The following is a 27,148-nucleotide window of genomic DNA, read 5'->3' on the forward strand; positions in this document are numbered from 1 at the left end:
TTTCCAAGATCGACCACGCCAATGAATATTTGCAGCTTCCCATTGATGCTGACTCTCAATGGCTCTTGGTCATCAACACACCTTTTAGCTTGTATCAATACTTGCAGTTACCATATGGCGTGGCAAGTGCCCCAGCGATTTTTCAAAGGTTTCTTGAACAACTTACAAGGTCTGTGCCAACAACCTTGATGATATTGTGGTCTCTGGCTCCTCCACTGTTGAACATTTCAACAACTTACTTATGCGCTTTCAGTGTTACAGATCACCATGTTAAAATTCAATTTGGAAAAGTGCCACTTCTTGCAGCCTTCTATTGTTTATCTTAGGTTCGAGGTCTCTAGTGCTGGTATCAAATCCCTTCGTCTGAATGTCTCTGCTGTTGTGGTTCTTCCACTTCCAACATCGCTTAAGGAACTCCAGGTTTTTTTTATGTGAGTTTGCTTATTATCACCAGTTTTTGCCGGGCGGCAGTGTCGGTTACACAACTGTTACATGCCTTGTTGCATAAGGAGACACCTTTCCACTAGCTGTGGATGTGTGACACAGCATTTTCCAAAATGAAGTCTATGTTACAATTTGCATCTTGCCTCATAACCTACCAACTGGGTCAACATTTAGTGTTAGCAACAGATGCATCCCTGCATGGGTTGGGGGCAGTGTTAGCTCATAAATACTCTTATGGCTCCAAGTGACCTATCACATATGCGTCGAAGACGCTTGATTTGCCTCAGACTAGATATTCACAAATAGAGAAAGAAGCCCTCGCTATTGTTTATGCCTTAAAGAAGTTTCATGTTCTCCTGTATGGTGTAAAATTCCATCTCATCATGAATCACAAACCATTATTTCCTCTGTTTAACTCCTCAGTGACATTGCCAGATAAAGCAGCACATTGCCTTCAACTTTGGGTGCTGTTCCTCTCTCAGTACAACTACAAGATTCACTTCTGCCCCACAGTTAAACATGCGAATGCTGATGCACTGTCCCATCTTCCAGCTGGCCCAGACTCAGTTTTTGATTGGGAGGAGTTACTCTGTTTTCATGTTGATGAATGCAGTCAACAAACTGTTGATGGTTTTCCAATCACTAGTGCTCAGGTCACACAGGCTAGTGCTAGCGATCCGATTTTATGGCAATTGATACAATGTGTACAACATGGCTGGCCTGAGGTGCCTCCATCTTGGTCATCTGACTACCTCCATAACTACTCTGTATTTCAGCATCGTTTCTCTGTCACTGATAGTGTTCTACTCCCTGATACAGACTGTCCAGCTCCTCACATAGTGGTTCCCTGAGCTCTCCGTTCAGAGATACTGCAATTGCTGCACACTCATCACTGGGGGATGTTATGCACCAAGTCACTCGCCCAACGTCATATTTCTTGGTCTGATTTGAATGGCAACATCAGTCATTTGGATGTGGCATGTTCTCATTGTGCTTTGCAGCAAGCTCCCAGTGGGAAATGTTGTCTCCACGGCCACAACTTTCACAGGCCTGAGACTGTCTCTACATTGATTTCACCAGCCTTTTCCTTAATGCATACTGGCTAATAGTAACTGAAGTATTCTGTCCGTTCCCGTATGTTGTTCATTGCCCATTAACTTCGGCCTCTGCCACTGTGGCAGCCCTGTTGAAATTTTTTTCCATTGAAGGGCTTCCGGCAGCATTGGTCTCTAATAATGACCCTCAGTTTGTGTCACAGGAGTTTGCCTCTTTCTGCATACCCACGGGATTCACCACACTTTCGCTCCGCCCTTCCACCCACAGTCCAACAATAGGACCGAGAGATTCAAAACGCAAATGAAAAAGTTCGTGATTCGCTCCCCATCTGAAGCTGCTTTGGATCAATTTCTGTCTTCCTACCAGTTCACGCCGTTGGGCAAAAACAGCCCCACCGAACTCCAAGGGCTTCAACCCCACACACTCCTGCATCTCCTGCAGCCTGGCCAGGGACACCAACCTGTGCAGCCATTGTCCCGTTTCTGGCCCAGGGTGGCTATCTGGGCATGCGGGTTTGGTCGTCACCCAAAATGGATTCCTGCCATCATCTGTCAATACCACAGCTGCCATCTCTGTGGCATCTGTTGGGAGGAGGACCTCTGTGTACATCGTTAAAACCAGTTGCACCTGCGTGTGGACGACTGGACAACCTCAGGCGGGTCACCGTAATTTCCCCAGTCTGCGACACTCAATGGATCACCTGACGCAGCTGGGTCCCTGCCATGACACACGAGGTGTCACCCATCACTGGTGGACGAATCTGGTGAAGCTTTTCCAGTGCAGCTTTTCCAATACTACTACCAGTACTGATACGACCGACCTCAACATTGGAGCCATCTCCTCCACTTCAGCTGCCAACTGTATGAAACCCTGATTCGATTTAAGATAGGGCCTGATGGCCCTAATCAGATGAGGTTGCGTACATAAATAAATTAATAAATAAAATAAAAAAGTATTTAGTAAAGGTGCCACATACTTCAGCAATATTCCTGGATGCGTAGCACAGGTGCTGTATTAATTATGTTTAAATAAAAACTCTTGACAAAAATTAGCCCAGAGTTTTTATTTCCACAATAGATTTAACACTAAGCGCTGTACAAGAAAAAAAAATCACAAGTAATTTGAAAAATGCATGGAATGGAAAATACCTCTGATGTAGCTGTAAACACCCCATGTTATTGTTGTGCCAAAGATAGCCACTGCTGCAGGAAAAATATAGTTAGTCTTCTTTCTCTGAGGCGGCTCCGTAGAAAATTTTGAAAACTGTACGTAAATAGCCCCAATGGACCCATGAGGTAACACTGCTGGCCGCTGAATATAGCAATTCCTGTAATAGAAATCATGATTATTTATTGAACTTGCAGACAATAAGGATAGATGTTAAAAAAAAAAGAGTGAAAAATTGCTAATTTCCAATGATAAGAAATTGTACTACCAATTAAAATCCTTCTGAATGATATATTAGCTAATGTTGCAGAATAAAACACAGCTTCCATTTGAAACATCTTGCACCGCTCTTCCTGAGGGAAGGGGAAGGGGGGGGGGGGGGGGGGGGGAGAGAATAAAAAAATAAAATCTAGGCTGATCTGATGTCAGATTATTAGAATAATTCTAACAAGGTGCAGAACACGCAAAAAGCAGATCACTTACAAACCTCTTGTCTGACCATTTTTAGTACTTTTGGGATGGCATCATTACCATTAAAGGAAAAGAGGGAAGGGGGCAGAAACATGCAGCACGGGTTGGAGGGGGGAGGAAGAGACAGTGAGAGAGAGAGGGGGGGGGGGGGGGAAGCAGGCTCTTCACAGTTAGTGTTAAGTTGCCACAGAAATATGATTTTTAAAAAATGTTGGGAGATACTACACAAAGACACTTCTCAAATGCACTTGCAACACAGGGGGTAAAGTTAGTGATTCTACTCATAGTTGCTATATACACACTCTTTAGAATAATAGGGACAGAAGCTGTTTGTTTACAGTTACATTAATAGGTAACTTACATTACTATTCATACATCCATCAATGGTGTAAAAAGCTTTTTCTTTCAACCAGGATTTTATTGTCTTTCTGAACTTATTAATAAAAATATATATAAATTTATAAATGTGCCCTATCAACCAATACCTTCCTTAAACAATGTAAACTCCAGGTTGGAATAGCAACAATAACTGAAAAGACAAACTCACAGTAAAGATGGCACGATGAGCTGCACAAAGACATTAAACATTTAGCTTTTGGGCAAAATCTTCTTCAGAAAAGGGAAAAAACACACACACACACATCAATTCACACAAGCAAGCATAGCTCATGCACACATGACTGCCATCTCTGACAGCTCAGACCAGAATGCATTCCAGTCCAAGCTGCCAGGGATGGCGATCATGGGTACATGAGGTCTGCTCAGTGTACAACTCTATCAATAGTAGTCTGCAGAACTATATTTCAAAAGCTTCTCTTGTTGCCTGAACTATTTACCATCTAAAATTCACTTCAGTTCACGGTTACACTTGAGATAAACATCTTAAGAAAAAGACTCGCAAACATCTATGCAAGCTCCCACATGTGGCACCAACCTTCCCTCGCCTCCTCAGCCTCCTCCTTACCCCCACCACCCACGTATTGCTTAACCCATCAGGTGCAGTTGCAGTTTGCACTCTGGCCACAGCAGCCAGTGATCAGTGATAGTGGTCATGTGTGTGAGGCATGAGAGCGTGCATGCAAGCGTGTGTGTGTGTGTGTGTGTGTGTGTGTGTGTGTGTGTGTGTGTGTTTTCTACTTTAGAACAAAGCCTTTCAGCCAAAAGCTTAACAGTATAGCAGTCTTTTCTTTGTGCCTGTCGGCAACTCAGTATCTCCCCTATATGGTGAGCAGCACTCTATCCTTTTCACAATACTGTCACTATAACATCTACATTAATATTTGATGTTAACAAATTTCTCTTTCTCAGAAAGGCTTTTCCTCGTATTGCCAGTATCCATTTTATATCCTCTCTAGTTCATATATTCTACACCCCAAATGGCAAAACTCAAAAGTATATTCACCTAACTTGTTGTAGTTGTGGTCTTCAGTCCAGAGACTGGTTTGATGCAGCTCTCCATGCTACTCTATCTTGTGCAAGCTTCTTCATCTCCCAGTACCTACTGCAACCTACATCCTTCTGAATCTGTTTAGTGTATTCATCTCTTGGTCTCCCTCTATGATTTTTACCCTCCACGCTGCCCTCCAATACTAAATTGGTGATCCCTTGATGTCTCAGAATATGTCCTACCAAGCGATCCATTCTTCTAGTCAAGTTGTGCCACAAATTTCTCTTCTCCCCAATCCTATTCAATACCTCCTCATTAGTTATGTGATCTACCCATCTAATCTTCAGCATTCTTCTGTAGCACCATATTTCGAAAGCTTCTATTCTCTTCTTGTCCAAACTATTTATCATCCATGTTTCACTTCCATACATGGCTACACTCCATACAAATACTTTCAGAAACGACTTCCTGACACTTAAATCGATACTCAATGTTAACAAGTTCCTCTTCTTCAGAAACGCTTTCTTTGCCACTGCCAGTCTACATTTTATATCCTCTATACTTCAACCATCATCAGATATTTTGCTCCCCAAATAGCAAAACTCCTTTACTACTTCAAGCATCTCATTTCCTAATCTAATTCCCTCAGCATCACCTGATTTAATTCGCTTGCATTCCATTATCCTCATTTTGCTTTTATTGATGTTCATCTTATATCCTCCTTTCAAGACACTGTCCATTCCATTCAGCTGCTCTTCCAGGTCCTTTCCTGTGTCTGACAGAATTACAATGTCATCGGCAAACCTCAGAGTTTTTATTTCTTCTCCATGGATTTTAATTCCTACTCTGAATTTTTCTTTTGTTTCCTTTACTGCTTGCTCAATATACAGATTGAACAACATCGGGGACAGGCTACAACCCTGTCTTACTCCCTTCCCAACCACTGCTTCCCTTTCATGTCCCTCGACTCTTGTAACTGCCATCTGGTTTCTGTACAAATTGTAAATAGCCTTTCGCTCCCTGTATTTTACCCCTGCCACCTTCAGAATTTGAAAGAGATTATTCCAGTCAACATTGTCAAAAGCTTTCTCTGAGTCTACAAATGCTAGATACATAGGTTTGCCTTTCCTTAATCTATTTTCTAAGATAAGTCGTGGGGTCAGTATTGCCTCACGTGTTCCAACATTTCTACAGAATCCAAACTGATCTTCCCCGAAGTCGGCTTCTACTAGTTTTTCCATTTGTCTGTAAAGAATTCGTGTTAGTATTTTGCAGCCGTGGCTTATTAAACTGGTAGTTCAGTAATTTTCACATCTGTCAACACCTGCTTTCTTTGGGATTGGAATTAATTAATGAGCGTATTGCATTGGTGGCCGGGAGACCTCTCGCGGAGTGGTTCAGCTGCCACTCCACAAGTTCTTTAATGCCACTTCGGCGACTTGCGCGTGAATGAGGATGAAATGATGATGAAAGACGCACAACAACCAGTCATCTCGAGGCAGAGAAAATCCCTGACCCCACCGAGAATCGAACCCGGGACCCCGTGCGTGGGAAGTGAGAACACTACCGCAAGACCACGAGCCGTGGACAGGATTGGAATTATTATATTCTTCTTGAAGTCTGAGGGTATTTCGCCTGTCCCATACATCTTGCTGACCAGATGGTAGACTTTTGTCGGGGCTGGCTCTCCCAAGGCTATCAGTAGTTCTAATGGAATGTTGTCTACTCCCGGGGCCTTGTTTCGACTTAGACTTTCAGAGCTCTGTCAAACTTTTCACGCAGTATCATATCTCCTATTTCATCTTCATCTACATTCTCTTCCATTACTATAACATTGTCCTCAAGAACATCGCTCTTGTATAGACCCTCTATATACTCCTTCCACCTTTCTGCTATCCCTTTTTCCTGAGAACTGGGCTTCCATCTGAGCTCTTGATATTCATGCAAGTGGTTCTCTTTTCTCCAAAGGTCTCTTTAATTTTCCTGTAGGCAGTATCTATCTTACCCCTATTGATATATGCCTCTACATCCTTACATTTGTCCTCTAGCCTTCCTGCTTAGCCATTTTGCTTTTCCTGACGATCTCATTTTTGAGATGTTTGTATTCCTTTTTGCTTGCTTCATTTACTGCCTTTTTGTATTTTCTCCTTTCATCAATTAAATACAATGTCTCTTCTGTTACTCACGGATTTCTATTAGCCCTCGTCTTCTTACCTGCTTGATCCTCTGCTGCTTTCATTATTTCATCTCTCGAAGCTACCCATTCTTCTTTTACTGTATTTCTTTCCGTAATTCTTGTCAATCGTTCCCTAATGCTCTCCCTGAAACTCTCTACAACCTCTGGTTCTTTCAGTTTATCCAGGTCCCATCCCCTTAAATTCCCAATTTTTTGCGGTTTCTTCATTTTGAATCTACAGTTCATAACCAATAGATTGTGGTCAGAGTCCACATCCACCCCTGGAAATGTCTTACAATTTAAAACCTGGTTCCTAAATCTCTGTCTTACCATTATATAGTCTATCTGACACCTTCCAGTATCTCCAGGCTTCTTCCATGTATACATCCTTCTTTCATGATTCTTGAACCAAGTGTTAGCTATGATTAAGTTATGCTCTGTGCAAGATTCGACCAGGCGGCTTCCTCTTTCATTCCTTACCCCCATTTCATATTCACCTACTACATTTCCTTCTCTTCCTTTTCCTACTACCGAATTCCAGTCACCCATGACTATTAAATTTTCGTCTCCCTTCACTATCTGAATAATTTCTTTTATCTCATCATACGTTTCATCAATCTCTTCGTCATCTGTGGAGCTAGTTGGAATATAAACTTGTACTACTGTGGTAGGCGTGGGCTTCGTATCTATCTTGGCCACAATAATGCATTCACTATGCTGTTTGTAGTAGCTTACCCACATTCCTATTTTTTTTATTCATTATTAAACCTACTCCTGCATTACTCCTATTTGATTTTGTATTTATAACCCTGTATTCACCTGACCAGAAGTCTTGTTCCTCCTGCCACCGAACTTCACTAATTCCCACTATATCTATCTTTAACCTATCCATTTCCGTTTTATAATTTTCCAATCTACCTGCCCGATTAAGGGATCTGACATTCCACACTCCGACCTGTAGAACGCCAGTTTTCTTTCTCCCGATAACAACGTCCTCCTGAGTAGTCCCCGCCCGGACATCCAAATGGGGGACTATTTTACTTCTGGAATATTTTACTGAAGAGGATGCCATCATCATTTAACCATAGAGTAAAGCTGCATGCCCTCAGGAAAAATTACGGCTGCAGTTTCCCCTTGCTTATAAGCCGTTCGCAGTACCAGTGCAGCAAGGCTGTTTTGGTTAGTGTTACAAGGTCAGATCAGTCAGTCTTCCAGACTGTTGCCCCTGCAACTAATCAAAAGGCTGCTGCCCCTCTTCAGGAACCACACGTTTGTTTGGTCTCTCAACAGATACCCCTCCGTTGTGGTTGCACCTACGGTACGGCTATCTGTATCACTGAGGCACACAAGCCTCCCCACCAACAGCAAGGTCCATGGTTCATGGGGGGGGGATTAATAAGTACAATAAGTCATGGTTAAAAAAACAATACTACTACTACTACTACTAGTAGTAGTAGCAGTGTTTCTCATTTCCTAATGAAATTCCCTCAGGATCACCTTATTTAATTCAAGTGTATTCCATTACCATTATTCTACTTTTGCGGATGTTCAGGTTATACACTCTTTTCATGACACTATCCATTCCACAAAAAATAGAAGTGCAGGCAAGTTATTAAAAACAGCATAGAGAACCATTATTGTAGCCAAGATAGACACAAAGCCCATACCTGCCACAGTAGTACAAGTTTATATGCCAACTAGCTCAGCAGATAATGAAGAGATTTAAGAAATGTATGATGCGATAAAAGAAATTATTCAGAAAGTTACGGAGATGAAAATTCATTAGTCATGGGGGACTGGAATTCTATAGTAGAGAAAGGAAGAGAAGGAAAAGTTGCAGGTGAATATGGACTTGGGGTAAGGAATGAAAGAACAGGATGCCTAGCAAAATTTTGTGCAGAGCAGAACTTAATCATAGCTAACACTTGGTTTAAGAATCATAAAAGGAGGTTGTATACATGGAAAAGACCTGATGACACTGGAAGATTTAAAATAGATTATATAATGGTAAGACAGAGATTTATAAACGAGGTTTCAAATTGTAAGACATTTCCATGGGTGGATGGGGACTCTGACCACAATTTGTTGGTTATAAACTGTACATTAAAACTGAAGAAACTGCAAAAAGGTAGGAATTTAAGGATATGAGACCTAGAGAAACTGAAAGAACCAGACATTGTAGAGAGTTTCAGAGAGAGATTAGGGAACAGTTGACAAAAACAGGTGAAAGAAATACAGTAGAAGAAGAACGGATAACTTTGAGAGATGATATAGTGAAGGCAGCAGAGGATCAAGTAAGAAACCTCCTGGCAGATTAAAACTGTGTGCCGGACCGAGACTCAAAATCGGGACCTTAGCTTTCACGGGCAAGGTCTCCTATCTTCCAAACTTCACAGAAGCTCTCCAGCAAAGGAGAACTTCTGTGAAGTTTGGAAGGTAGGAACGAGGTACTCGCAGAATTGAAATTGTGAGGACACATCGTGACTCATGCTTGGGTAGCTCAGACGGTAGAGCACTTGCCTGTGAAAGGCAAGTTTCATATCAGCACACACTCCGCTGCAGAGGGAAAATCTCATTGTCATTTCCAAGGATCAAGCAGGTAAAAGGATGAGGGCTAGTAGAAATCCTTGGGCAACAGAAGATATATAGAATTTAATTGATAAAAGGAAAAAATATAAAAATGCAATAAATGAATCAGCCAAAAATTAATACAAATGTCTCAAAAATGAGATCGACAGCCATGACACAACTCTCCCATCTGGTGAACAAGATGTATGAGACAGGCAAAATACCCTCAGAATACCCTTAGAATCCCAAAGAAAGCAGGTGTCGACAAACACGAAAATTACCAAACTATCAGTTTAATACGTCATGGCTGCAAAATACTAACACAAATACTGTACAGATGAATGGAAAAACTGGTAGAAGCCGACCTTAGGAAAGATCAGTTTGGATTCCATAGAAATGGTGGAACAAACGAGGCAATACTGACCCTACACCTTCTCATAGAAGATAGGTTAAGCAAAGGCAAACTACATTTATAGCATTTGTAGACGCAGAGAAAGCTTTTGACAATGTTGACTGGAATACTCTCTTTCAAATTCTGAAGGTGGCAGGGGTAAAATACAGGGAATGAAAGTCTATTTACAATTTGTACAGAAACCAGATGGCAGTTATAAGAGTCGAGGGACATAAAAGGGAAGCAGTGGTTGAGAAGGGAGTAAGACAGGGTTGTAGCCCATCCCCAATGTTATTCAATCTGTTTATTGAGTGAGCAGTAAAGGAAACAAAAGAAAAATTTGGAGTAGGAATTAAAATACATGGAGAAGAAATAAAAAATTTGAGGTTTGCCAATGACATTGTAATTCACTCAGAGACAGCAAAGGACCTGGAAGAGCAGTTGATCGGAATGGACAGTGTCTTGAAAGGAGGATAAAACATGAACATCAACAAAAGCAAAATGAGGATAATGGAACGTAATCAAATTAAATCAGGTAACTCTGAGGGAATTAGATTAGGAAATGAGACTTTTAAAGTAGTAGACGAGTTTTGCTATTTGGGAAGCAAAATTAACTGATGATGGTCGAAGTAGAGAGGGTATAAAATATAGACTGGCTACGGCAAGGAAAACATTTCAAAAGAAGAGAAATTTGTTAACATCAAGTGTCAGGAAGTCTTTTTAAGTATTTGTACAGAGTGTAGCCATGTATGGAAGTGAAACATGGATGATGAATAGGTTAGAAAAGCAGATAATAGAAGCTTTCTAAATGTGGTGGTACAGAAGAATGCTGAAGTTTAGATAGGTAGATCACATAACAAATGAGAAGGTACTGAATGGAACTGGGGAGAAGAGGAATTTGTGGCACAATCTGACTAAAAGAAGGGATCAATTGGTAGGACACATTCTGAGGCATCAAGGGATCACCAATTTAGCACTGGAGGGAAGTGTGAAGCGTAAAAATTATAGAGGGAGACCAAGAGATGAATACACTAAACAGATTCCGAAGGATGTAGGTTGCAGTAGGTACTGGGAGAAGAAGAAGCTTGCACAGGATAGAGTAGCATGAAGAGCTGCATCAAACCGTCTCTGGACTGAAGACCACAGCAACAACAACAACAACAACCATTCCATTCAACTACTTTCACAAGTCCTTTGCAATCTCTGATTTACATCATCATCAGCAACCATCAAAGTTTTACTTTCTTCTACATGAATTTATATCTCTTTTCCAAATTTCTGGTTGGTTTTCTTCACAACTTGTTCGATGTACACACTAAAAAACATTGGGGATAGCCTATAACTCTATCTCTCTCCATTTTCAACTAATGTTCCCCTTTGACTCATAACTGCAGTCTGGTTTCTGTACAAATTGTGAGTAACATTTTGCTCCCTGTATTTTATCCCTGCTACCTTCATAATTTTAAGGAAGGTATTCCAATCAACATTGTCAAAAACTTTCTCTAAATCTACAAATGCTGTAAATGCTGTTTTGCCTTTCTTCAATTTATTTTCCAACACAATTTGTCAAGGCAATATTGCCACATGTATTCCTAAATTTCTCTAGAACCCAAAGTGATCTTCCCTGGGATACGTCTCTACCAGTTTTTCGACTCTTCTATCAATAATTTGTGTCAGCATTTTGAAACCATGACTTATTAAACTGACAGTTTGGGTGACATTCACACCTGTCAACACCTGCCTTTAATGGTATTGGCAATTTTACATTCTTCTTGAAGTGAAGGGGTATTGTGCCTGTCTCTTACATCTTGGATATGGATATGGTGTTATGAGCGCTCAACAGTGTAGTCTTCAGCACCCGAACAGAAACAATAACAGACGAGTGTCACTAAAATGCAGAAAGTGCAAAAATAAGACTAAAATTAAAGGTGACAGTCTACATAGGCAGTGTGCACGTCAACAGTAGCAAAGTGGAAAGCAGCATGTAAAGAGGAGAACTGCAAGAGAACGTAGGGGAAGGGGTTAAAATGAAACACATAGCACATGTTTGGAACTGGCCTATTACAAGAACAAAAAGGATGGTCAGCCACTCGCCAACACACTAAAAATTCCAACCTAAAATTTTAGGCTGAAGCCCAGAAACATCACAGTACCTTAGAATTTTCTTGACACTCGCCTCGTCATCGGCTAAAATCAAGGGCAGATCCCCACTAATATTAACTTCCACCCTGACAGAACAATATAAATCACACTCAACTAAAATGTGGCGTACAGTGATTCGTACGCCACAGGCATCACACAGTGGGGGTTCCTCTCGCCATAGTAAGAAGGCATGTGTAAGAGGACAGTGCCCTATGTGAAGGCATGTAAGGGTCATTTCGCCCCGCCTAGGTGACCGGCAGGAGGAACACCACGGCTGGATGGTGGGTTTCACCACCCGCAACTTATTGTCCCTCACCGCCAGCCATTCCTCCTCCCACAATTGCATAGACTTCCACCGCAGCACAGAAACGACACCTTGCAAAGGAATAGAACATTGTGTCACCCCCCGGTAATCTGCAGGTGTCCTTGGCAGCTCGATCAGCTTGTTCATTTCCTTGTATGCACACATGCCCTGGCACCCAGCAAAAGGACACTTGCTTGCCCTGTCGTTGGAGGATGTACAGTTGGTCGTAAATCAGCTGTTCCAACTTCTCCGCTGGATACAGGTTCTGCAGTGACTGTAATGCGCTCAGTGAGTCAGAGCAAATTAGAAAGTGTTTGCCCTGAGTACTCCGCATCTGCTCCAATGCCTTCAGGATCACATGAAGTTCTGCGTAAAAAACAGTGTATTCCTGGGGAAGGCGAATCCTGATGACACGTTCGAGGAACACTACTGAGCAGCCAAGAAAATCCCCCTGTTGGGATCCAACAGTGTAGACTACTGTAAAATCATGATGCCTATCTAAAATGTTAAAAAACAAAGATTTGAAAGTAAAATCTGATGTACTGTCTTTCTTAAAATTTGACAAATCTAAAATCAGTCTGGGCCTCTGGAGGAGCCAAGGTGGATATCTGCTCCAACCTCGACGTGAAACATTAAAACCGCCCACACCCATTTCTAAAATGGAATCCTTTGCACAAATCCCATAGAGCCTTGTTGCTCGTTGCTGGTTGCGGAAAAACCTTTCCAGTGGAGGCCGAGCAACAGTGTGGTATGCAGGTGTGTATGGTGTGGATAATGTTTTATAGGCCTGGCGCACCATTAGTAGATGCCGCCGGAGGTGAAGTGGCGGTTCACCTGCCTCTGCACAAAGGCTCAGTATGGGGCTCGTTCTGAATGCCCCAGTGGCCAACCGAATCCCCTCATGGTGCACCACATCCAACAGCTTTAAATAAGTGGGTCTTGCAGACCCATCACCATGCATCCATAATCAAGCCGGGACTGCATGAAGGCTCTGTAAAACCGGAGCAGATAAGTCCTGTCTGCTCCCCATGTGTGGTGACTAAGACATTTTAAAATAGACAGCGCCTTAAGAGACCATTTTTTCAGTTCCTTAATGTGTAGCAGCCACGTAAGGTTAGAATCAAAAGTGAGGCCCAGAAACTTCACAGTGTCTTTAAAATTCAGAATGGTGTCCCTCATCCTCAACTCAGGCAAGTCAAAAATGGAACGAGAATGGTTAAAAAGAACACACACTGACTTATCAGTTGAAAACTTAAAACCACTCTTCTGTGCCCATTCATCAAAACGCCGCAGAGTGAGTTGCAACTGATGGGTCGTCATTGCAAGGCTTGAAGAAGAGCAAAATACAGAGAAATCGTCCACAAACAAGGAACACTGCACAGGACTTTTCACGACAGACATAATACTACTAATAGCAATGGCAAAGACCGTCACACTTAAAACACTACCTTGAGGGACGCTGTGCTCTTGTTCAAAGCGACCAGACAGTACATCTCCGACTTGGTACCGAAAATAAAGTGGTGACAGGAAGGACCGAATAAAATTGGAAAGACATGCACGAAAACCCCATTCGTGGAGCTGCCTGATGATAAGATGTGGCCGATGGCTGGAGAGCAAAGTGATAGATCAATGGCAGAAAACGACCCAGTTGCAATGCAAAAATGCGTGCATTGACGTGTAATTAGCAAATAGGCACTGGAAGACAGAAGAAGCCTCTCGATTGCTCTACCCCTGGGGCAAGTACTCACAGAGCCCCAAAGCATATTGTGTGTATTAAAATCACCACAGAGGATGAAGGGGTGGGGGAGCTGTGTAAGAAGATCACTGAGAGCCTCTTCGTCGAGCACATCATGTGGGGGCAGGTAAAGCGAACATACTGTTAGCATATGACGCACATGAACTAATATTGCAACTGCCTGTAAATTCGTCGTGAGGGAGAGAGGCGAGGAGTGGTAGTCGGTGTTGATGAAGATACCTACTCCTCCTGGAGCTCTCTGTCCACTCAGGTCGTCCTTTTTGTGGAGGACATAACCACATAGCCCAGGGGTGTATGTTTCACTGAAATTTGTCTCTTTCAGACATACACACATAAGTCTATCCTGAATCAGTAGACGTAGTTCCTCCACATGTGTCCTGAACCCTTGCAGGTTCCATTGTAATATGGGAGCCATCACGGTGGTTGCATTTTCTGCCTCTCTTTCCGCCGGGGTGGGGAGACTGCAGCAGGTGGAGGCTCAGCCTTGGGGCGAGATGATTGCCCCATATTCTCAGACTCCATCAGCTCTGGGAAAGAGTCCGATAATGCGTCTGGTGGGACCACATTAACATGATCCGAGGGTTTACCAGCCGATTTAATCTGTTGGTGCTGCTTGACGTGTGCTTTCCTTTGTTTAGGGGGCTTTGCTGGAACTGGAGCTGGGGTGTTTATGACCATGCTGGGCTTTGGAACAGCCTCAGCCATCGGAGATGCCTGGGGCTCTTCAATGTTAGCTACTGTACCTTTCTCTGCTGTTCAAGGAGAGGCTACAGGCTCTGATACACTTGCTGCTTTGCAAGTGCACGGATATGTGCAGGTGTTCGTGCCAACACTAACAACCTCCGTCTGTGTAGATGCATCGACTTTTGCAGGTGGCTTCTGAACAATGGAGGCAAAAGACGTAACGAATGTGGGGGGCTGCATGGCCTTAAAGATCTTTTTGGCTTCATTGTAGGGGAGATGCTTAGTTGTTTTTATTTCTTGTATTTTACGTTCCTCTAGGAAGATTCTACAGTCCCTACTCCAAACAGGGTGGCTTTCAGAACAGTTTATACATCTGACAGGAGACGAACAGTCAACTCCGTCATGGGCAGCCTTACTACAGTTGCCACACATCGCTTCTCCTTTACACCCTAGAGTTGTATGCCCAAAATGCTGGCACTTAAAACAGCGCATTGGGTTTGGAACATACAACCGCACGTTTAGGTGAAGAAATCCTGCCTTGACGTGTTCCGGGAGTTTGGGGGTATTGAAAGTAAGAATGAAGGAGTCAGATTTCACCAGGTTCCCATCCACCCTTTTCATGATGTTCTGAACGTCAACAATTCCCTCCTGAGCCCATTCACTCTTTAATTCTTCTACAGGAATGTCAACGAGATCCCTACAGGTCACAACACCCTTACTGAAGTTTAGGGTACTGTGAAGCTCTGCATCGATTGTGTATTCCCCCAAGCTTTTAGCTGTTTGAAGGTTAACTGCTTGCTGAGAAGTTGATGTTTTAACAAGCAGTGTCCCATTCCGTAAACGCTTCACTAATTTTAAAGTTCCAGCTATTCCTTCTAGACCCTTTTGGATATAGAATGGCGAAACCTTTTCAAAGGGACTCTCTTTCCTTTTTATTATTAAAAACACATTCTGGTTAGCAGTATGTGCTCTGTTACTCTGAACTGCTGTACGTTTGCTGACACCTGAGTCAGGAGGACTGGCTAAACTAGCCCTCTTGTTTGATTGGGTGGTAGTGCCTACCAGCGGTCCACCCATCCCACTGGCCAGCAAAAAATTAGAAGGAGAAAAAGAGGAAGAATTTGTGCTATCCATGGTCGTCCCACGAGCAGCTAGGGAAACTTATGTCCATCCAGACAGAGCCCCGCATGCCTGGATAAGCCTTGTACAACTGAGGTGCGGCTGGCTCCGCAGAGGTTGCCCGCTAGCGACTGTTCCACCTCAACAGTCATGCATTTTATCGGCGCGCAGCACACCTTAAGATTGAAGGGTTTTTTATAAAGGTATGTACTGTCCTCGCGATCCAGGCAATCAAGCCAAGATCCCCGGTCCCTACGACACACAACGTTCCACTGTTGCGCCACACAGTGGTCGTTGAAGCATGCCCAGAGCTTACGGTATCAGCAGACTGGCAGCGCACACCACTCCACAGCTCGAGGACCCCGGGTTCGCCAAGCCCGTACCCAGCAAATGAATGCTGAGCCCCATGAGGGATATACATCTTGATTGCCAGATGGAATAGTCTAGGGTCTTATTAATTCTGAGGAAATATCATCTACTTCAGGGGCCTTATCTCGACACTTATCTTTCAGTGCTCTTTCAAACTCTTCTCACAGTGTCATACCTCACATCTCATCTTCACTTATTTCTCTTCCCTTTTTATAGTATTATCTTCAAGCCCATTTCCCTTGTATAGTCCTTCTGTGCATTTCATGTTTGCCTTCTTTGCTTGATGTCAGCTTCCTAATTTACTTGCCTTGGTGTGCATAAGGGCATGAAATTTGTATAGACTTGCTTTCAGTAGAATATATTCTGCAGGAAGCGTTGACTCTCAGACCATTCATGCTTTAGACAGGTTTTTTTTTTTTTTTTTTTTTTCTGGCAAAGAAAAACTCTTCTGGTCAACGCAAAAGTACCACACATAATTATACCACAGTATAGACACACACGGAAAAAAAGCATAGTACACAAGGAATAGCTGGTTTTCAGTAACACAGGTTTTTTTTTTATATTCTAATGAAGTACAACACTTGAGAAACGCAAGAGCTTTTCCCACACGACCTGCTAAAAGCCACGGACCAAGGCACTCAGGTACATGCAGTTTTTCTTGACTTCCAAAGAGCATTTGACTCAGTACACCTATGTTTATTATCAAAGGGGTACAGGGTACAAAATACAGCATGGAAAGTGTTGTAGTTGGCAGAAGAGCCAACACTGTGTTACTAGAGGAGGCCGAAATGCACACGTTTTAGCTCACACAGGCTGGCATGAGGACGGAAGAAGTCTACTGACGTGAGGTCTGGAACATGACAAGGAATTAGGAATTAGAAACTGGATGAATTTAGGTTGATACTTAACTTTAATCCATTAATGATGAACGTCGCTCTTGACGGTACATGATTCACAATATCAATATCAATAGTAACTGAATATGGCGCCTTGCTAGGTTGTAGCAAATGACGTAGCTGAGGGCTAAGCTAAACTGTCGTCTCTGCAAATGAGAGCGTATTTAGTCAGTGAACCATCGCTAGCAAAGTCGGTTGTACAACTGGGGCGAGTGCTAGGAAGTCTCTCTAGACCTGCCGTGTGGCGGCGCTCGGTCTGCAATCACTGATAGTGGCGACACGCGGGTACGACGTATACTAACAGGCCGCGGCCGATTTAAAGGCTACCACCTAGCAAGTGTGGTGTCTGGCAGTGACACCACAGAAAGAGTCATAGACAGACATAGAAGTAACTTCACGTATACCCCTGGTAAGTGCATTGGAGCCCTAACCTCAGACTTTATCCAAACAACTAATCTATAAAGAAGTACTGTTTGAAAAAAAGCAGCATCAATATTCAGTCAGATTTTAATAAGACTTCAAAGTGGTTACAAGGACAACAATCTGTTTTGATGTTCAGAAATGTAAAATAGTGCCCTTCACAAAATGAAAAGATATAGTGTCCTATGCCCACAAAATCAATAAATTACAACTGGAATTAGTTAACTCATACAATTGCTGGGCATAACAGTTTGTCGGGATATGAAATGAAGTGATCACATGGGCACAGTCATGGTTAAGGCAGGTGGTAGACTTAGTTTCATTGGTAGGATACTAGGGAAAGCAATCCATCACAGCACATTAAATAATGGTATCCCTGAGGGAAATGCAGCAAGGGATAGGAAGAAATACCAGGTACACTCACTGAGTAAGCCTGGAGGAGCCATTCAGCATGTTCAAGAGGCTGGCAGCCATTGAGGGAAAAGGGTGCAACCAACTACAGATTGTGGTGCACGTTGGAACAAATGATGCCTGTTGTCTGAGCTCCAAGATCATACTGGATCATTCCAGCAACTAGCAGAGAGGGTTGAGAAGGCCAGCCTTGCTCATGGAGTTTTTATGAAGCTCACAATCTGCAGCATTGTCCCCAGAACTGATCTTGGCTCCCTGGTTCCTAATCAACTGGAACCTTGAACCAGAGCCTCCAAGGGTTCTGTGACTTCTTAGACTTGTGACACAGTGGTGACAGTTGTAGGGTCACTCAACAATCAGTTGAGATAACTATAGGTTTGTTAGTGTGAGCCTTTCCGTAGAAGACATAATAGCCATACACAACCTCAAAATAAATCCTGACCTTATCATCCTACCTGCAGACAAAGGTTCTACCACTGTTGTTATGAAGCACAGAGACTACCTGGCAGAAGGCCTGAGCTCCAACATGATGAAGTATCTGGAATAGAACTACCTCTTCCTTGCCGACCAGCAAGGATTTTGAAAATGTAAATCATGTGAAATCCAACTCGTGTTTTTCACGCATGACATCCTCAGAGCCATGTATCAAGGCAGTCAGATAGATGCATTATTTCTCGATTTATGAAAAGCATTTGACTCAGCACCACATCTACACTTACTATTGAAAGTACGATTATACAGAGTATCAGATGAAATATGTGATTGGATTGAGGATTTCTTGACAGGGAGGACACAGAAAGTTATCTTGGATGGAAAGTTGTTGACAGCTGTAGAAGTAGCTTTGGGTGTACCCTAGGGGAGCATGTTGGATTCGTTGCTGTTGTTCATTGATGATCTTGCGGACAATATTAATAGTAACGCCTCCTGTTGTTTGCTGTCATCTTCATGCTGAAGAATGATTTGATGCAGCTCTCCATCCTACTCTATCCTGTGTGAGCCTTTTCATCTCTGAATTACTACTACAACCTACATCTTTCTGAATCTGGTTAACGTATTCATCTCCTGGTCTTCCTCTACCAATTTTACCTCCTCCCCACAACCTAATGATGCTGCATCTGTTGGCATTCTAGTCCCTGCACACTCCACCAGACAGCATTCGTCCCTCTCCCCACCTGTACACTACTATCCCTTCCCCATCCCTGCCCTCTCCAGATTGCTACTTGCATCCCGCATGATAGCTGCATTCTGGCCCGAGACAGTGGAGGTGGCGGTCATGTGTGCATGAAGTGTTCATGATTGTGTGCTTCTCTTTTGCTGCTGAAGGCTGTGGCTGATAGCTCTATGTAAGTGTCTTTTAATTGAGCCTGTCTGCAGCTTAACATGTCTTCTTTACGGTAAGTAGTGACCTATCTTTTCCTATATTGTTGACAATCCTACCTGGAGTTTCCATTGTTTGAAGGATCTCTCTTGTGTATTCAAAATGGGCCCCCAGTGTCCAACGCAGAACAAACAAAAAAATGGCTCTGAGCACTGTGGGACTTCACTTCTGAGGTCATGAGTCGCAGAACTAACAACTTGTGTACAGAGAGAAATTGCTTTTGCACAAAACAAATAGCAGTTTGACACAAAAGTTAATGAGAAATAAACTTTTTATGTATCTCATCAAAATCAGTCTTTCTGCTATGGCAAATAGTGCAAAAATGAAATGGAAAGATCATTCTGTTCAATTCATTTTAAAATACAGCACTTAAGAAATAAAATGCCCCTGTTGCAGGCTTCCCCATTTATTGACAATAACAGAACATGGCCAAAAACAGGCCAAAATAAGACATTTTAAATTAGATGACTATTCTCCAGTAACTAGTTACTGCAGGTAGCATCAGGAAGAGGGTCGAGTAGCCCTCTATGTTGATCAAGATATTAAGGTAAAAATTGTTATTTATTGAGTGTTACTGTAGAGTATGGTCACTTTAATTAGCTGCCATTGTGATACGTGACAAAGACTTCATGAAAAGCACAATGAAACATGCAGTGGTGGGATATTATCGCCCACCAAAAGGAGCGTTTGATCATTTCTTGAACAGCCTCAGATACATGGGCCCACTGACCTCACAATATTGGCTGATTTAAATATTGATGCAAATTCTTGTAATATTAGTAATTTAAAATCAAATTAAATTCATAAAGTCTTGTAAGCGTAGCAACTTCAAACACCAGAATAACAGATTTAACTTCCAGCAGGTTATACTATGTAATAATTAGCAAGTATGATGAAGGTAGTATTAACAATATTATGAGAAGGAAAGTTGCTACTTGCCATATAGCGGAGATGCTGAGTCGCAGATGGGCACAACAAAACGACTTTCACACTTAAAGCTTGTGTGTGTGTTTGTCTATTGTTGACGAAGGCCATTGGCCAAAAGCTTTAAGTGTAAAAGTCTTTTTGTTGTGCCTATATGCGACTCAGCATCTCCACTATACGGTGAGTAGCAGCTTTCCTACTCATAATATTGTTACATTCCATCCTGGATTTTCCATTGTTTGAAGGCAGTATTAAGTTTAACAGAAGGATCAAATAATAGATGATCTCTGTACATCCATAGTTGAAATGGACGACAGTGGGATGTCAGTGGGTATAAATTTATATTAAAAATGAAGAAATTCCTCCAGCTGTATTTAAGGTGTCGACTTTATATTGGCAACTAGTTTCAACGTTGTAACAGTGTCACTTTCAGGCCCTATAAAATATACCGTATATACAACAACCAATGTGACATCAGTAATCTATGAGTTATTATGTAAACAAATATACTATAGACATATTACATAATGGACGACTTCAATCAAATTAATTACATTTTGGCCATTTTCATTAAATGCAATCATTCTGGAAATTAACAATTTATGTGGTACCAATAAGTACAAATGAAATTATAGATACATGATCGTTTTTATTACAGATCAATGTCAAGCATTAAATGAAACGGAAGTATATATAAAAATACTTAGGTGACAAGCCGTTATGCTTACACATAATAAACAATGCTAAAGAGAATATGCATTGCTAATCAGACATATATAGGGTAAGATCCATTACCAAAGAACAGAAAGGGAGGGAAAGGTAGAAATAGAGTTATGTTTGCATAACACTGCATTGCCATCACACTAAAGTGACAGTGGTGCAAGTTACTGAAACAACGTCAATCATAACGTCGCAAAATGAATAATAAGAAACCGGAAAATGAGTATGGAGCCTAGTTAATGAAAGGTAGTCTGTGGTGTACTGAATGCCTTCGTTGTGGAAAGTGTTTATTAGAGGAACACCAAATATTTTACAGGTGTGACAAATTGTTTCGACTGTCCATACCTAGTTACTTCTTTTGGAGTATTGCTATGAACTTGATCATTCTATTGACCATGTAAGTATTAGAATTACACTACTTGTGACCAAGGTTACTGCTGTCGATGAGACAAAGATGTTGAAATAAGGTTTTTCAGCAGCATGTTAACTTACATTTTTATTTGAATGAGTAGGTTTTAGATTGATTAGTATGTATTTTACACCACAGACTACCTTTCATTAACTACGTTCGATACTCGTTTTCCGGTTTCTTATTATTCGTTTTACGACGTTATGATTGGCGTTGTTTCAGTAACTTGCTTCACTGTCACTTTAGTATGATGACAATGCAGTGTTATGCAAACATAACTCTATTTCTACCTTTCCCTCCCTTTACTATTCTTTAATAATGGATCTTACCCTGTATATGTCTGATTAGCAATGCATATTCTCTTTAGCACTGTATATTATCTGTAAGCGTAACGGCTTGTCACTTAAGGTTTTTTTTATATATACACCCATTTCATTTAATGCTTGACATTGATCTGCAAGAAAAATGATCATGTATATATAATTCCATTTGTACTTATTGGTACCACATAAATTGTTAATTTCCAAAATGATTGCATTTAATGAAAATAGCCAAAATGTAATTAATTTGATTGAAGTCGTCCATTATGTAATATGTCTATAATATATTTGTTTACATAGTAACTCACAGATTACTGATGTCACATTGGTTGTTGTATGTATGGTATATTTTATAGGGCCTGAAGATGACGTTGTTACAATGTTGAAACTAGTTGCCAAAATAAAATCGACTCCTTAAATACAGCTGCAGGAATTTCTTCATTTTTAATATAAATAATAGATGGGATGAACTCTATTCAATTCTGTTGAAGCATTTTAACTTTTCCCACCCAGTTACCGCAACAACAGTTTCTTGACTCCCAATCAGAAGGAAAAAAAGAATCAAGTTAAAACTACCAGCTACATTATTCATGCTGAGGCAGAATATCTACCACCTCTATATTACTTTACAAATCACCTGGGCTGCATATTTTCAAAGAACAATATATCAGTCCCAAGCAAAGTATGAAATCATACCTCCTAAATTTTAGGAAAAATTCCACAGTGAATCAACAGTATAATCAGCAAATGTAAGCCATGATGCCCGGAACTTCATTAAGAAATACTGCAAATATATACAAACACGAAAGGGGAAGCAATAAATATTAGACAAGACCAAGAAACTGCTTGGAACATTCTGAACAAGCATTTTATCTTCACAACTGGCACCATAATCCGGGACACAGATCGACTTACCAACTTGATACACTGCTACATGACAGATATTGGCTTTGAATTTGAGGATGTAAAAGAACAGGAGACACGCAAAATAATTCTACAGCTAAAAAACAAACACTCAAGTGTCCGGGATAGTCTTTTTGGACAGTAATTACAAATGCATAAATGGTGAGGTTAAACCAATTACATATCTCATCAATTGTAGCATCAAAGAAGGCATGTCTCTCAGTGCACTGGAAAGGAACATTGCTGTCCTTATATTCTTCTTCTTCTTCTTCTTCTTCTTCTTGTGCCATCTCTCTTCAGAGGTTAGTTGTCATTATAGATAATCTTATTTTGACTTTGCAGATGCAGACAATTGTAAGGAAATGCATCCAAATCATTCTCAGATTCTGTAGCCACGACATTCATTTTCTCTCTGCTGATGTTTTCCCTTCAACCTTTCCTAAAATTATGAGTCTTAGAATATTGCACCTTTGATATGCTAGTTTTCTGGTTTTTGTTTTTGTTCCTCAATTTCTTATTCCTACTGGTTCACCTTAGAACCTCTTCATTGGTAATGCTTTGTGTCCAGAATATTTTTAACACTTGGCGATACAGCCACATTTCATATGCTTCAGTCTTCTTCATTGTTGCCTTATTAAATGTCTTTGCTTCCATTCCATACAAGAGCACTGGGATTGCATAATGTTCAATTATTCTGAGTCTTGGTTGCAAGTTTAAATCACAACAGATAAAAAATGATCTCACCTAAAAATGGCATCACTAATTTGTTTAATTTGCAGTGACACGTATGTGTACTTTCAAAACCCGCTCCTGCAGCAGTGCTATGTCATCCGAGAGGGCCCCTCAGATATGTGTGTGTGTGGGGGGGGGGGGGGGGCGGAGGGGGGAGCAAGAGGGGGAGGGAGGGAGAGGGGGAGGGAGGGAGTGAGAGGGAGGGGGAGGGAGAGAGGGAGAGAGGGAGATATATATATATATATATATACACACACGTGGAATGTTTCCCTCTATTATAATCATTCATATATATATATATATCTAAAAAGAAAGATGATGAAACTTACCAAACAAAAGCGCTGGCAGGTCGACAGACACACAAACAAACACAAACATACACACAAAATTCTAGCTTTCGCAACCAATGGTTGCCTCGTCAGGAAAGAGGGAAGGAGAAGGAAAGACAAAAGGATATGGGTTTTAAGGGAGAGGGTAAGGAGTCATTCCAATCCCGGGAGCGGAAAGACTTACCTTAGGGGGAAAAAAGGACAGGTATACACTCGCACACACACACATATCCATCCACACATACACAGACACAAGCAGACATTTGTAAAGGCAAAGAGTTTGGGCAGAGATGTCTCTGCCCAAACTCTTTGCCTTTACAAATGTCTGCTTGTGTCTGTGTATGTGTGGATGGATATGTGTGTGTGTGCGAGTGTATACCTGTCCTTTTTTCCCCCTAAGGTAAGTCTTTCCGCTCCCGGGATTGGAATGACTCCTTACCCTCTCCCTTAAAACCCATATCCTTTTGTCTTTCCTTCTCCTTCCCTCTTTCCTGACGAGGCAACCATTGGTTGCGAAAGCTAGAATTTTGTGTGTATGTTTGTGTTTGTTTGTGTGTCTGTCGACCTGCCAGCGCTTTTGTTTGGTAAGTTTCATCATCTTTCTTTTTATATATATATATATATATATATATATATATATATATATGCAGACCTGCTTGTGTCTGTATGTGTGGATGGATATGTGCGTGTGTGCGAGTGTATACCTGTCCTTTTTTCCCCCTAAGGTAAGTCTTTCCGCTCCCGGGATTGGAATGACTCCTTACCCTCTCCCTTAAAACCCACTTCCTTTCGTCTTCCCCTCTCCTTCCCTCTTTCCTGATGAGGCAACAGTTTGTTGCGAAAGCTTGAATTTTGTGTGTATGTTTGTGTTTGTTTGTGTGTCTATCGACCTGCCAGCGCTTTTGTTCGGTAAGTCACCTCATCTTTGTTTTTATATATAATTTTTCCCACGTGGAATGTTTCCTTCCATTATATATATATATATATATATATATATATATATATATATATATATATATATCACTGTCAGAGTCTACCACAGGCCCCAGTCTATTTAAGGCTAGCAGATCCACACTCAGCTTCAGTTCTCTATGTGTATTGCTATAGCTCTTCGCATACATAATTCGTCCCTGCTGAATGTTACTTAAATATTGTGTTCAAGTTGTTAATGCTTCTGTGGAATGAAAGTGTGTTCAGTCTACTGGTTGCATTGCACTTATACCTAAGTACAACATTATTGTCGACGAGTGTAGTCCTGTTCTAGACATAAATTTCTACTCTGATTGTTCTTCTGTTTATTCTCACGCTGGCTGATGGTGTTTTGAAGGACATTTTACATCAGTTGGTTGAACAGCAACAATCGTTCACCATGGTGTTGCACCATAAATCACAGGCATTGCCCAATTCAACTCAGGTACTTCAATCATTGGCTTCTGTTTTGCCTGGTCAGCATACTCCTCAGTCTGTGTCACTGGCTGTTTTGCCCTCCGTGGCCACAATTGTTCATCTGCCTCCCTTTTCCACATACCATGAGTCCATTTAGGAATGGGTCGCACGTGAGAAACATCTGCGAAAACAGTTTCAAGCTTCCAGGATAACTGACGCTACTTTATGCCATGACATGCCATGTTCCTTTCATGGATATTGCCAAGAATGTATCAAGTTCTTTTTTCAAAATACTACTGTAAGTGCACCCATGTTATTGCATCCCAGGTTGAGTTTTATCATTGTAGGAAGCAACCACATCAATCCCATCGAGCATGGGCGGCTTAACTCAAACTGCTTAAGTCGTTGCCATCATTTTGTGTCTGATGTGCATGAAGAGCTGTATGCTGATCAGATGGCAAGAGATGCTATCATTCGTTCAGCTCCGGAGAGCGAGGTGCGAGAGCATGCCCTCCAGAATGAAAGTCAATCCCTCTCTGAGGTTTTAGTTATTGCACAAGCACTCGAGGTGTCGCAAGCTGTGAGTAACCAAGTTGAGTCATGATGTGAAGTGTCAGCAATACAACTCCCTCCTCCACACCACACTCTAGGTAGTTCTCTGGGGGAAGATTTGGTCGCAGCAGTCCGAATACCATCACAGCACCAAGGCAGCCGGCCTCACTCCCAGCATCAGTTGCATCAACAAAGTAAACAGCAATGCATGTGTTCCACACTCCTATCCTGCCATTATTGTTTCATTAACTGTGAGCGCCCTACCTACCCAAAATTTTGTGCTATCTGTCATAACCGTAACAAAAAAGGTCACATTGCTTGTTTGTAATGTAAAAATTCAGCATACTGATCCTGATGTGGATATGAGTGTAAACATTGTAATGGCTATTTTTGTTCTACCAAGCAAGCTTTTCATTGACTTTATAGTTTTTATTAAGTTCTGCATATGTAAGTGGACACAGGAGCTGTGGTATCCTTGTTAAACTCGCGAATTTATATGGACTTGGTCTCCTCTTCGCATCTCCCTGTGTCACGAAAGTTAGTAAATTGCAATAAACAGAGTATTTCTGCTCTCACACAATTCTCTGTCCGAGAGACTTACAAGTCAATAGTTCGGTCACTCACATTTTTTATTGTAGATAACACACTTTCAGAGAATCTTTTTCGTTTAAATGCTTTTAAGTTGTTTGGTTTCACCATTTAAGATAAGTGAATTTAGTATCTGAGCAAGTGCCGTACACACAGTTAAATGTATTAAGTTCCTAGTTTTCCTCTTTGTTCTCTCCTGGATTGAAGTGTGCCAACAATTTTCAAGTTCACATTACCATGAAACCTTCAGCTTGGCCTCATTATTTCTGGTTCAGTCCAGTTCCAATTGCACTCACAGAACAAGTCAAAAATGAATTACATTGCCTCACAGAATCTGGCATTCTTTGGCCTATTGCATCAAGTGAATGGTCTACCACCTTAGTTACAGTAAAGAAACCATCGGGCCAGTTACACATCTGCGGCGATTTTAAAGTTTCTGTGTACGCATAATCTATAGTGAATTCATACCGGATACTGTGCCCGGATGATGCTATCAGGTGGTCAATACTTCTCAAAAACTGACTTATCGGATGCTTATTAACAACTCCTTTTACATACAAGTCACAACATTTGCTAGTTGTCAATCCCCCTTTTGGACTATAGGAATATTTGTGGTTGCCTTTTGGAGTCGCCAGCACTCCCACTATTTTTCAATGTTTTTTGGGACAACTTACAGCGTCTGGGCCAGGCTGTACAAACTATATGGGTGACATCGTAGTTTTCAGTGCTTCCATTGAGAAACATTTACAAAATCTCCATACTCTTTTTTTCCATCCTCCAAGCAGCCAGGTTGAAGTGGAAATTAGAAAAATGTCAATTTTTTCAACCTTCTTTAGTTTATCTTCGGTTAGAGGTTTCTCACAAAGGTCTCAAAGCCCTGCATCAACATGTTTCTGCTATTGCATCACTTTCATGCCCTACATCAGTCAAAGAACTTTAGGTTTTTCTATGCAAAGTCGCCCGCTACCATAAATTTTTACATGGGGCAGTGACAATCACACAGCTGTTATATGCATTGTTGTGCAAAGGGACTCAAGTTTTGGTGGTCACCAGCTTGTAAAACCTTTTTTCCATCCTTAATACCATGTTGCAGTCTGTGCCCTGCTTAGTTACGTACCAACCAGGCATCCACTCGATCCTTGCGAC

The 27,148-nt window shown here is 41.5% G+C and overlaps 1 protein-coding gene across 1 annotated transcript in view; it reads right to left on the reverse strand.

Annotated features, from left to right (window-relative positions):
• LOC124786181 (sulfite oxidase-like) overlaps nucleotides 1–27,148 on the reverse strand; it is a 135,893-nt gene that overhangs the window by 77,909 nt on the left and 30,836 nt on the right. Inside the window, exon 2 of the mRNA XM_047254242.1 lies at nucleotides 2,649–2,827. Coding sequence (XP_047110198.1) covers nucleotides 2,649–2,827 — 179 coding nt within the window. The remainder of the gene's footprint in view (nucleotides 1–2,648; nucleotides 2,828–27,148) is intronic.

Source organism: Schistocerca piceifrons, chromosome 1 (genome assembly GCF_021461385.2).
Source record: "Schistocerca piceifrons isolate TAMUIC-IGC-003096 chromosome 1, iqSchPice1.1, whole genome shotgun sequence".
Classification (NCBI taxonomy): Eukaryota; Metazoa; Arthropoda; class Insecta; order Orthoptera; family Acrididae; genus Schistocerca; species Schistocerca piceifrons.